Below are 12,286 nucleotides of genomic sequence, written 5' to 3'. Positions count from 1 at the left end.
TCTCAGCCTGGAAGTGAAGCTGTCCATAGTCAGGCACAGGCTCTTCTTGACTTCTTGAAGGCATTTCAAGGCCAATCTGCCAAAATACTATAATATATAGGGCAGGAAGAAATATTACATGCTGCATTGTGCTCTCTTATACCACGTGTCAACCAGTGTCTCCTCCTGCTTATGGTTCAGTGTGCTGTAAATCCTGAGTTATGGTTTCATCACAAGACACTTGTTATACTGGAGTGTTATGTTTTGCAGGCCTGTTGATTGATGTATCTGTTGTTTTTAGGTGAGACAAGAGAAGAGAGGACGTTCAGGAACTGGATAAACTCCCTGGGCGTTAATCCACGTGTAAATCACTTATATAGGTAAGAGGAGGTATTACACTTCCTTCAGATGATAAATGCAGCTAGGAAATTGTCACAAAAACAGAAAAACTTTTGGGCCCTATAAGAACATTTATTTATTTATTTATAGGAAGCTATAATAATAATAATTTTACCTCTTTTTCCTCTGTTCTCTGGACAATGATGTATCTTTTTTGTTGTTTTCAGTGACCTGTCAGACGCCTTGGTTATCTTCCAGCTGTATGAAAAGATTAAAGTGCCAGTAGACTGGAACAGAGTGAACAAACCTCCATATCCTAAACTGGGAGGCAACATGAAGAAGGTATGAAAAGCTGGAATAGCTACAGTAGCACTGCCTGATCTTTAAAGGATGCCTGTACCATTTCAAACAGTGATGTGGACACTTGGGTTGCTCCAAGTCCTAAGTGCAGCATATTAAATGATTTTTTTTTTCTACTCTGTGAATAATTTTTTCACCCTGAAAAAGAAACATATGTTTGATTCACTGGCTCTGTTGGCAGGTGAACAGTATTTGTAAAGTAAAAAGACCTGACACCTTTTGTGTCAATATTTTAAAACTGTATTTGCAGACCACTTTTGCTACTGTTTTAGTCACCAATTGTAATGCATCTTCACCGTGAGTCATATGACACCAGCTTAATTGTAGCTGTCTGGATCACTGCCCACCACATCAAATGAAGACAGTGATGATAAGTGTTCTTGACCAGATGCCTCAAGAACCGATCACAGAGTGGCTGCTAAATACAAAGCTTTCTTCCAGCTATCTGGATGAGTAATTCCATCCAGTTAGGCCAGAGTGATTAACTGACCTAAAATATTGACTGGGACACTGATCTGTTGTCTCAGTGCAACACCATGCTGCTGGATGTACCCATGAGCTGTAGATTCATATTTTCTATGGTAATCTGTTTTCCAGGCCCTGATAAAGTGTAACATTCCTTCTATCTTGCCTGTTTACCCCAGTATTTTTGGGATGGAACTGGCTGCTGGTAGACAAACAGCTGTATTACCACAGAGCCCCAAAGCTACTGTTTGCCCAAAAGTGATCCAGAATTTAAAGTAACAGCATCTTGTCTTTTTTCTCTATTTTTGACCCTGTCATTAACAGCTTGAAAACTGCAACTATGCAGTGGAACTGGGAAAGAATCAGGCCAAGTTTTCCCTTGTCGGCATCGCTGGGCAAGATCTGAATGAAGGAAACCGTACGCTCACGTTGGCCTTACTCTGGCAGTTGATGAGAAGGTATGGCAGCCCCACACAAACTTTCGAGTGTTTTGGTACACCCAGTTTGCATGGTAGCAGTTTCCTGATGCTATTACTGAGAAGGCTGTAGAGGCTACAGCTTTCTCACTCACCTGGTTTGCACTTACATGCAAAGACAGAGTAACTTTCTGCTCCCCCGTGGTTAGGGGTGCGATCAGGAAGCACATTATCTTGCAGGCAAGGCTATTGCAGTCAGCTCATGCAGAAGATTAATATTGTCACTATCTGTACAGCATGAATAAATGTTCATTGCATGGAAGAGAGAAGAAGAAGTCAAAAGGTCTCTGTATCAGGGAATTGGGAGAATGTACTGGAAGCAAGGAATTGGTGCAGAAGCTTTGTAATTGCATATGCAATTCAGTAGCTCTCCCCTCTTTAATGTACTTCTGTCTCTGTGTGTTTGTGTGTATGTGTAAGAGCTCCATAATTGGGTGTAAAGAGACCCAGTGGTTAGGAAGTGAATACAGACAAAGTTCAGTCTATAAAGCAAGGTTATCAGGCAGGTAATTAATCTAGGGATGTTGTGATTACTTACCTCAATTTGGGATGTCTTTCCAAGGTGCATGCTGGCATATAAGCAACATATTCCAGGCATGTGTTTATGCATAAGGTCAGTCCTAGATAAGTGTAACAATTCCCTTCTGACCTTAAAGTCGGTGATTATTTTTTTTAAATCATTATGAGAATGAGGGGTTTTTATTACACTGAGATCCACCAAGAGGGACCTTTTACGAATTTTGAGTATAAAAAATTTTTCACGCTCCCAAAACAGTGATTAGGGAATTAGGGATGAATAAACCTCATTAGATTAATTATCATGTTATAATATAATTCATATGCACTGTGAGTTCATGGGAAGCAGGGGTCTATGAGGACTGCTGGAGTGACCCCATTCAAGCTGCGCTCGTGCAGCGTGGTTCTGGGGTTACGGTGAGCAAATGCAGGTATCCTGGCTTCCCTCTGAAGGTACACCCTGAATATCCTTGAAGACATTGGTGGTGGAGAGAAGGTCAACGATGAAATCATTGTGAGCTGGGTCAATGAAACACTGTCTGCAGCCGGGAAGGATTCAACCATCTCCAGTTTCAAGGTATAGCTTTTGTTAGAAGTCTCTTTATTTGGTGTGTTTGTGTGGATGCTATACAAGTTGCCTGTATACAGATGTATATATGTATATACATGCACACACACTATATTATGGCGTAATTAACTACGTAGTTGGATTGTTTTTTATTCCCTTTTAAAGGCATGTTCAGATATACAGGTTTATTGAAGGAGCTTTATTATGAAAAGGTTAACAGAAACATGATATGAATGAAACAGGAAACACCCTTAGTGCCAGTCTGACATGGGAAATCAGGAGCCAGGAATGATGACTGGAATTAGAGCAAGAACCGTTGCACTGTTGTTTACTAAACAACAGCAATTACAAAATACAGTATGAAAAGGAAGAATAGCATTACATTTGCAGTCTGGTAGTACCATTCAGAGGTACCTTGCCCTATTTTGCAAGGTACCATATAAACACAGAGACAGACCAATTCCCAAGAGCTCCCAATTGCGCTAACACATCTTCAACACTTCCCAAGCTGGAGAACACAGTGGATGGAAATCAGCAGCTTGCACCAGGGTGAGGACAGATCCATCAGACTTCACGTAATGAGCTGACGAGTCACACAGCTGGTTCCCTTTGCACCTCCTGTCAGTGGACATGTATCAGCGTCATTTCCCCACAGGAAGTGAATTCACTAGCCCAGCACCCCATCTTTTGCTTTAATTATGTCACATCCATTGAGGAAAAAAAAAACCCAGCCTGAAAGAGTTCTCTGTCTGCCTTAGATAAAAAATGATGCTAAGCAGCCCTTTGTGAAGATCTAAATGGTATTCAACTGAGCTGTCCATTGCTCTTGAGCTTAGACTCTGGCTTTGTGGGAGATCTGTCATCCTGTTCTTGCATCTAATTGTATTTTTCATCTATGCAGGATAGTAAAATCAGCACCAGCATGCCAGTCCTGGATCTCATTGATGCCATTCAACCAGGGTCAATCAATTATGACCTCTTGAAAACAGAGAACCTGAATGATGAGGAGAAACTAAATAATGCTAAGTACGTTCATGCCAAGTGACACTTAACACTAGTTACCTGCTTAGGTTTGCCTGACTGTCTTTGAAAACTGCTCTGCTATCATTCTCATCTGGCACAACCTCAGCTGAGAAATACCTCTGGAGTGAGAAGCATGAAGGCTAGGAGTTCGGCAGTAAAAAAGGCTATCAATGGAAATGAAGTGTGTAATGTTATAATTCCTGCTTTATAATCCCCTTGAAGGGATCAAAATCACTTGGCTTCACAAGCTCCTATTTTCTCTCATTACATTTAAAATTCTTTCAGAGATGGGGGAACAATGCCAACAACAGTGAGCTGCAGAAACTGGTGATTAGAGGTCATGATACCTCTTTAGTCACATCCAGCTGGAACAAGGGCATATTTAAGAGAGAAGAGGGGAGGGCAGGATTCATGACTAAAAACGGGTTTTATGGGTGTGGATACTGATTTTTTTTTTTTTTTTTCCCTGAGTGGAAACCATTTCCTAGCAGAGACAGAGAGCCAATCCTGGGGGCATCTTCCTTTCCTTTCAAAGTTACCCAGATCACCTCCTGGTCTGACCATCAGCTTAGCTTCTCCTTTGCTATGTGGCAAAAGAGAAAAGGATGACTGTAAGGCAGTCAAAACTGCCGTAACTTTTATAAGGACTTCTCCCACTGCTCTTTTCCCCTTCCATTTCCTACCATCTGTTCTCTTTCTTTCCTTGCAATCCTACATATGCTTATGCTTTTGTCTTTTACCCTCCCTTTCTTTCCAACGTTTCTCTGCATTTTTGGGGAGAATTTAAAAAAGTGTATGTGCTCTGCAGTGGGAAAACCCAGGGATTTTCTAGCTTTTTTTCCATGAAAAAAAATAGAAAGATGAGACATACCCACTGAGCACAGGGATGGGAAGGTCAGCTTGCAAATTCTGGCTCTGACACAAGCAGAAGAGCAGTCCCTGAACGTTGACTTCCATCAACACTGGTCTCTGCCAACATCAGCTTCCAGCTTTCCATCCTTGTGTGTTTGTTTATGGGCAAAGACTGAGTGGCAGAGATTGAGGGGGAGCAAGACCAGGATGGTTGGTTGTGAGGATAATCTTTCATGGGATGGGAGGCTAAATGTTTCATACCGGAGTTTGACTGGCAGTTTCCCATGCTGCTGGTAACCAGTGCATTCACTGCCAGGGAGTACACTCCACCTTTTACTAGAAATGTAGCTCTCTAGGAACCTCTCTTGTACATTCCTACAGAAGAGTTTAATTTTGACGAATCAGGAGGAATTTCCCAACCCACTCTGCTATCGATCATGTATGACACTTCTTAACAGATGGAAAATTAATGCTATTGCACTGATTTGTTATTTTGTTTGTTTTTCACCCCTGCAATGCAGATATGCCATCTCTATGGCAAGAAAAATTGGAGCAAGAGTCTATGCCCTTCCAGAAGACCTGGTTGAAGTAAAACCCAAAATGGTCATGACAGTGTTTGCTTGCCTCATGGGAAAAGGCATGAAGAAAGTTTAAAGCACAAAAGACTCGTACTGATGGCTGGTATTCACACTGTTGATTCTCTGAAAGTGCCCATTTAAGGCACGAACTCTATATATTCAGAATTCCAGAAAATACAGAAGTTGCATTTATTTGAGGGAGGGAATGTTTTGTTTTGAACCAAAGTACTTGTTTCGTTTCTTTGCCTTATTTTCCCCTTTGCTAGATATACCCATTTCATATTCCTGAATAAGTTTTCAATAGAGAGGCCTGTACATATCCTTTTATTAATGGATACCAGGATTTTCTGTCAGAGGTCACCTGGAGGTCTTTGTCTTAGGAGGTACAGACAGCTTTTAGGATTGTGAAATGTTGTGTACTGCTTCTGCCTGAAAATGTGTTCATGCTTTTGGTAGCATTTCTCCTGTAATTCCCTTCAGTTTTCACCTAGGATAACAACAGAGGTTTCCCAGAGCCAATGCCAGTATCAGTGGATATATTTTTGGAACAGTAGGATCCTCTTAGGAAATTCTTGTGGAAGGAGAGAAGTGTTTGGGGTCTGCAGTGTGTGATGCTGGTATGTGAACTGAGCAGTACTTCTGCTTGCAAGTTATGCCTCTGCCTTTCATGGCATTACTCACAGAGCACATCACTGCTCACTGAAAAATATATACCTTAACCTGGTCTGCCAAGTTGCAAACTCTGGAACCTTTGCAAGAAATACTCTTCAAGGGAGAAGTATTTTTTATGTCACAATACTTAAAAGGATAAGCAGATTTAAAAGTATGATAGAAATAAGAACCATGTTAAAGAAACTGAGGGGATCTACTCAGTCAGTGGCAATACAGTAAGAAGCGAACCAAAGGGACACAGAATGACCTATTTGATTAGTGAATAAAAAACCCCACCTCTCTTAACTTCACAGACTTGCACTCAAAGGGCTGTGGCCCTGGTTCAGGAGAGCATTTAACTCTGTGCTTGCATATGAAACACAAACTAAAATGCTTCCCTGAACCCAGGCTGGGATCCTCAGAGGAGCTAAATCAGCTGGCTTTGCGGCTAACAAGGCGCTGTCAGATTGCCTCAGTTGAGGATCTAGCCCCGTCTATGGATAATCAGTGGGTTCTATTTGCACTGAATCTCTTCCTTGGCATGAGTCATTTACTGTTCTGGCCTTTACATGGATTTCACTGTGCTGAAATGCAGGAAGAGGGAATTTTGCCTTAATGCAACCCCGTTGACAGTCTCGGTTCCCTCCCTCTCCCTCCTGCCCTTCCCTGCTCCCTCCCCTCTGGCCCCTTCAGAACTGCCTTAACAAAGAATTCTGTAACAGAATTATCTCAAAATAAACTATTCTATAAAGCCAAAAGTGTAGTCTTTCTTTGCTTAATCTGTACTAATGGGGAAACGTGTATCATATAGCTGACATAGGGGCGGATTTTAAAAAACAAAACACTGCAGGCTCGCTAAGGATGTGCCTTCCATATATTTATTAAGCCCACAGCATTGTAGAAAGTGGGAAGAATCATTTCCTAGGCCATTTCAGGACATGCCACTCTGAGACACTGCCAAAGATGGGCCACTGTCCTGGCTGGACTTGTAGCCTGACCCAGTGTGATTTTCCCCATTCAGCACAGTACCCGTCATCATCTTCCTTTGCTCACACACCCATAAACTTTGGGGTTTTAGACATTCTGAAATGCAAATGTGCCACTTGATTTCTGTGTTAATGGTCAGATCCTGCTCCTGATCAGATCTGTCTGCCCTGTTCCTCTCATGAAGTTATGTGTCCATATTCTGGGGTGCATCAAGCACGGCATTGCCAGCTGGTTCAGGGAGGGGATTGTCCTGCTCTGCACTGCACTGGTGCAGCCTCACATTGAGTACTGGGTGCAGTTTTGGGTGCCACAGTACAAGAGGAACACCAAAATGCTGGAGAGTGTCCAGAGGAGGGCAACAAGGATAGTGAAGGGTCTGGAGGGAAGTCTTATGAGGAGAGGCTGAAGTCCCTTGGTTTGTTCAGTCTGGAGAAAAGGAGACTGAGGGGAGATCTCACCAGGGTCTGTGGCTTCCTGACGAGCGGCAACAAAGGGTCAGGCATTGATCTCCTCTCTTTGGTGACCAGGGATAGAGCCCAAGGGAACGGCATGAAGCTGCAATACGGGAGGTTTAAGTTGGATATTAGGAAGAGGTTCTTTACTGAGAGGGTGGTCAGGCACTGGAACAGGCTCCCCAGGGAAATGGTCTCAGCCCTGAGCTTGACTGGGTTCAAGAAGCATCTGGACAATGTGCTCATTCAGGTGCTCTGACCTGGCTGGTCCTGTGTGGAGCCAGGAATTGGGACTTGATGATCCTTACAGGTCCCTTCCAACTCAGGATATTCCATGATTCTGTGTATTTAATACAGGGTGGGAAAGGAACAGCATCCCAAGACCAAACCTGTCTGGTCACAGATGGCAGTGCTGGCAGAGGAAGAGAACATCTGGAGTGTTATATAACAGAGGTGTCACCCCAGTTTATTGCCCATCCAGGGTGAATTATCAGAGCATGGCCCTCATGCTGCTTCTCCTCTTTCCAAGCATAAGACCCACAGTTGCCATACAAGAAGGGTGGCACTGAAGAGACAGCTGCTCTTCCCTTAGGTTGTTTGGCTTGGGAGTGCATCTGAGGTAAACTGGAGAGAGGAAACTGCAGGTGCAAACTGTGAGCAGAGCATTTCCCTTGAGTGGGGTAACCATGTGTGTTGTGTGTGCTGTAGGCATGCACATATGCTTGCAAACTGCAATGGCCATTTTTGGCTGGATAAACAGTGTAGAACTGAAAGGGACAGGTAACCCTGACTGAAGACAGGCCTGCTCTGGGGTGAGGGAGATGCTCAGACTCAGGGGCGGATGTGAGGGATGAAATAGATGACAGATGGGAGATGATAGCAGCACTGTGCTTTTCCCTTGGTCCCAAATGAATGCAGGCACTTGCTATCCCCAGAGAAAAGGAGGGATTTGCAGGCACTTCTTGTTCACCAGCCCTTAGCAACTCAGGTTTTCTGCACATGGGGAGGAATTTTAGAGGACTCTGCTGAGAGAGGGAGGCAGAGAAGACTTTCACACATCATGCATTTCCCATAGGCAAGATGTAGGACTTCAGCATCCCTGGAGATCAAAACCTGCCGCTAGCTCAGGCTGTAGAGAGGGACCAGGTGATGTAGGCTGTTATTCAAAGCACATTTTGCAAAGGGGGCTGCTTTTCCTCCTCCTCAGCATCCCGGTGCTGGTGCCAGGTGCCCTGCCATTCAGCCCTCCCTTCTAGTCCCCTGCCCCCAGGCTGCATTTTGGGACACTACCTCCAAGCCCCAACCTGCAAATCTGCACCAGAGGTGAGCCCTGGCACCAGCATGTCAGGAAGAGCAAACCACTAGATGGCAGTGACTCTGGAGGTTTAGGGGCTGGCACACATGGGCTCCAAAGATGCTCTCCTTGGGCAAAAGGAGAAAAGCTGGAACATCTAACCCTAGGTGGAACACTAGCACCTGCCAGTGTGCCAAAGGGGTAAGTGCTGTTGGCAGGGGAACCGTAGCAAATGCCTTACCAGATCTTCATTCCTGTCTCTGTAATCTCCCTTGAAATATAAAGCTGTCACGGGCCTGAAGGTGTGGGAATAGCTGTGTTCTTACAGGACAATAAACATTTTCACTTTTCAATGCACCTCTGTTTAATTCCTGATTATTTGATGGACTTGAGGTATAGGAGCCTGTAATAAAGCTCCCAGCAGATGCTGAAGGGGTTAAACCCATGACAAACATCACAAAAAAAAAACCCAACAAACAAACAACCCACCAGGATCTGGAATTTTTTTGCTGTTGGTTTTCTCCAACTTTTTCCATCACTCTTAGAGAAAGCAGCTGTCATTGGGATTCACTCCCAAATCAAACTGGCTTTGTAAGCACTTCCATTATTGATTTTCATTGCACAATTAATCATAATTTTCAATGCTTCAGAAAGGCTTAGACATTCATATGAATAAAAATAAGGCATCAGCAGTTATACTAACTAGGAGAAAAAACCATGAGGGCAATCAATCCACATGCTTCAGGGTACAGCCTGATCACCAGATGGACTTAGAAGGAAATTTCCCTCCATAGTGTAGTAAAGCATAATTAGGTGTATGATGAGGATTTTACACCTTCTTGTAAATCATCTATCCTGGCTAGAAATCATCTATTCTGGCCTTAGAAGGGGGATAGCGAGCAGTATGGCTGTCTGCTGTGTTCTTGTACAGATAAAGTCCTGTTTCCACTTCCTCCAGAGATGGAATCAAACCGAAATGCCAACCTGACATCACTCCTCCTTCCACATGCAGCTCAAGTGAGCCAGATCATAAACTTCAGGTCTTGGCATCCATTGCTGCCTAACCATGCAGCAGCTTCATTTTGGCTATTGCTTGGAAAACAAGACCCTGCCTCTGGCAGGCGGCTGTGAAAAACACATGAGCAGCGCTGGTCCTACAGCAAGTCCTCAGCTACCACTGCCTTCAGGTTGATGGAGAAATGGATTCTGCTGCCCCCGATCTTGCAGACCCATGTGTTAAACTGCTACTGAGACTTCCCAGCTCTCCAGCTTTTGTCACTTCTGGCAGCCTCCTCCACCGTCTGGAGAGCAGACCTGTCAAGAATTCGGGAGCGTTTTCCTCCAGGCTGCTCAGCCACGTTGAGCCCAGCACTTTTCAGGCAAGCAGAGAAGGCGAGAGCAGAGAGCAGCACCAGGGAATGCCCGAGCCTCACTGCCTGCTCTGTGCAACAATGACAAATTTATCCACAAACCTAAGGAGCACTTCATTAAACAAGGCAGCAAATAGAGGAGCTCTGTGTGCTGGTAAGATGATACCTGTGGACTTTATATAACTTAGCATGAGCAAACTCTGAATTAGGACCAACATCACCTGATAGTGTTCTCATTTTGCTCATATTCTTTCTGCATCCATCGACCATCAGTGGCAGTTCTCTTTTGCTCTGTCCTTCCCCTGAGGGTTCCTTTGTTGCTCAGTCTTCCCTCTCATTAAGAAGACTGGCTACATTTTTAAAGCACTGCACCTTATATACTTTTTGTTCCCTGGCCACTTTTTAAAGGCAACAATGTTTTACAGAAAGCCTGATTTGTTCCCAGGGTGGGAGCTACCATCTGTCTTACAGATCCATGAGAAGCTGCCCAGTGCCCAGAAGGGCTGGCATTCCCTCAGCCCCTGTGCTCAAGTGATACACCAGAGGTTTGTGAAAGGAGCAGAAAGCTCAGAGGACGTGTCAAATGGTCACTGAGGTGGGGAGACACCTTCTGATCAGCCCCTCAGTAATGTGTCCTGCCCTTGATTTTCCATCCCTGGAGCAGAACACCCTGAATACCTGAGAGGTAATGAATAAGCCTTAGGTACCTCAACCTCTCCAATACCTTCTCCTCAAGACCTGTGTCTGTTTGGATGATAGTCAGTCCTGTGGTCAAGTAGTATGTCAGTGAAAGGCTCAATCAGCCACATTGCTGAACAGTACTGGAGATCTCTGAGGAGGGAGGCAGGCTCTCACCACCAGCCCTAACTCCTCTGCTTGGTGCACTGTCAAATTACATTTCACCTTAGGGAAATGTGGTCACAGTGCCCCATAATGCTTCAGTGATGATTCTTCTCAGACCAGCATGAGGTGATGCTGCCCATGTGGTGATCAGACCTTGAATAATCACATGCCTCTAGAAATTCCCCAAATTCACTGTTGGAGACAAATTCTAGGAATATAGGTTCTGCTGACTTCAGAGGCTTTGAATTGTGCTAACGGGACCTGCTCTACCAGAAACCTCCTGGGCTTGTGAAGCTTTACAACATGTGGGGACAACCTACTAATACAGATTCAGTGTGTGCTGACCAGGTGGCATCCATTCAGGAACAGCTAGAGGCTTTGAGCTTAGTAGAGTAACATATTTTCATAGGGCCATTTCACTCCACCCTTCTCACACGAACTCTGGGCAGGGGGATGCCCAGCACAGTGACAGAAATACCTGTCTAGCCTACAGCACTCTCCTAAAGGTTTGGAAATGCCATCCGAGGCAGGAATGATGGGATTTTCAGAACATGGCTCTTGCATGCAGGTTGTAGCAGCTTTCAGCACAGGTGCCCTCAGCTCCCAGAGCAGCTGCACAATGCTAAGCTGGAGCAGACAGACACTGCTTTGCTGGGGGTCTGCAACTGCAGCACTGTGGGAAGGCTCATCTCTTACCTTCCTCATCTCTGGATGGATAGAAGAAAAGTCAAGCACCTATTTGACTGCATTTGTGTAAGAGCTGTTTTTCTGGGATGGTGATGAGCCGCTCTTCAGGGTGGATGTGCTTGCATGGTGGATGGTCAGCGTGAGCTGAGAGTGAGATGTGCCTCTCTGAGGTGGAGACCACACCAGCCAAGACGGATGGATGAATGAAAGGGGGCAGGACCTTTGCTCCATAGAGGTTTTCTTCACAAACAGGTCCCAGCATCCACAAAAAGCTCTAAGGAAGAGCCCACTATTCTAACTTCTGCCAGATGCTGCACAAGGAATGTGAACAAGTGCAAGCAGTGCAGAGAAGTGCCGCAAATACTGACCTCTCTTTGGTGACCAGTGATAGAACCCGAGGGAACAGCATGAAGCTGTGACAGGGGAGGGTTTAGGTTGGATGTTAGGAAGAGGTTCTTTACTGAGAGGATGGTCAGGCACTGGCACAGGCTCCTCAGGGAAGTGGTCACAGCACCGAGCATGGCTGAGTTCAAGAAGCATCTGGACAATGCCCTCGGTCACATGCTCTGACCTGGCTGGTCCTGTGTGGAGCCAGGAGTTGGACTCAACGATCCTTACAGGTCCCTTCCAACTCAGGGTACTCTATGATTCCATGCATGCAGGAGACGGGCAGAACCTGTCACTGCTCCAGGGCTAATTGTGTCCCTGATATGCACACACAGGCCTAAGTACATAGAGAGGGGACCGGTGTACATGCATTCGCTTGCACCTTAGCCAAAGTCTGCTTTCTGTAGGTGGTACTCAGAGCACCTTTCTTAAGGGCTCAGTGTCTCTTCCTGGAGAGCT

The 12,286-nt window shown here is 45.0% G+C and overlaps 1 protein-coding gene across 1 annotated transcript in view; it reads left to right on the top strand.

Annotated features, from left to right (window-relative positions):
• Window positions 1–6,556, top strand: part of LCP1 (lymphocyte cytosolic protein 1) — a gene marked incomplete at its 5' end in the record, with an annotated part of 58,073 nt that extends 51,517 nt beyond the window's left edge. Inside the window, 6 exon segments of the mRNA XM_084264262.1 lie at window positions 281–359; window positions 546–660; window positions 1,468–1,601; window positions 2,589–2,712; window positions 3,605–3,729; window positions 5,100–6,556. Of these exon segments, the coding sequence (XP_084120388.1) occupies window positions 281–359; window positions 546–660; window positions 1,468–1,601; window positions 2,589–2,712; window positions 3,605–3,729; window positions 5,100–5,232 (710 nt within the window). The 3' untranslated portion in view covers window positions 5,233–6,556.
• Window positions 6,557–12,286: the final 5,730 nt, after the last annotated feature.

This window comes from Gallinula chloropus, assembly GCF_964237585.1.
Source record: "Gallinula chloropus genome assembly, chromosome: 1".
Lineage (NCBI taxonomy): Eukaryota > Metazoa > Chordata > Aves > Gruiformes > Rallidae > Gallinula > Gallinula chloropus.
The sequence above is the reverse complement of the archived record's forward strand: the minus strand, read 5'-3'. Positions and strand labels throughout refer to the sequence as shown.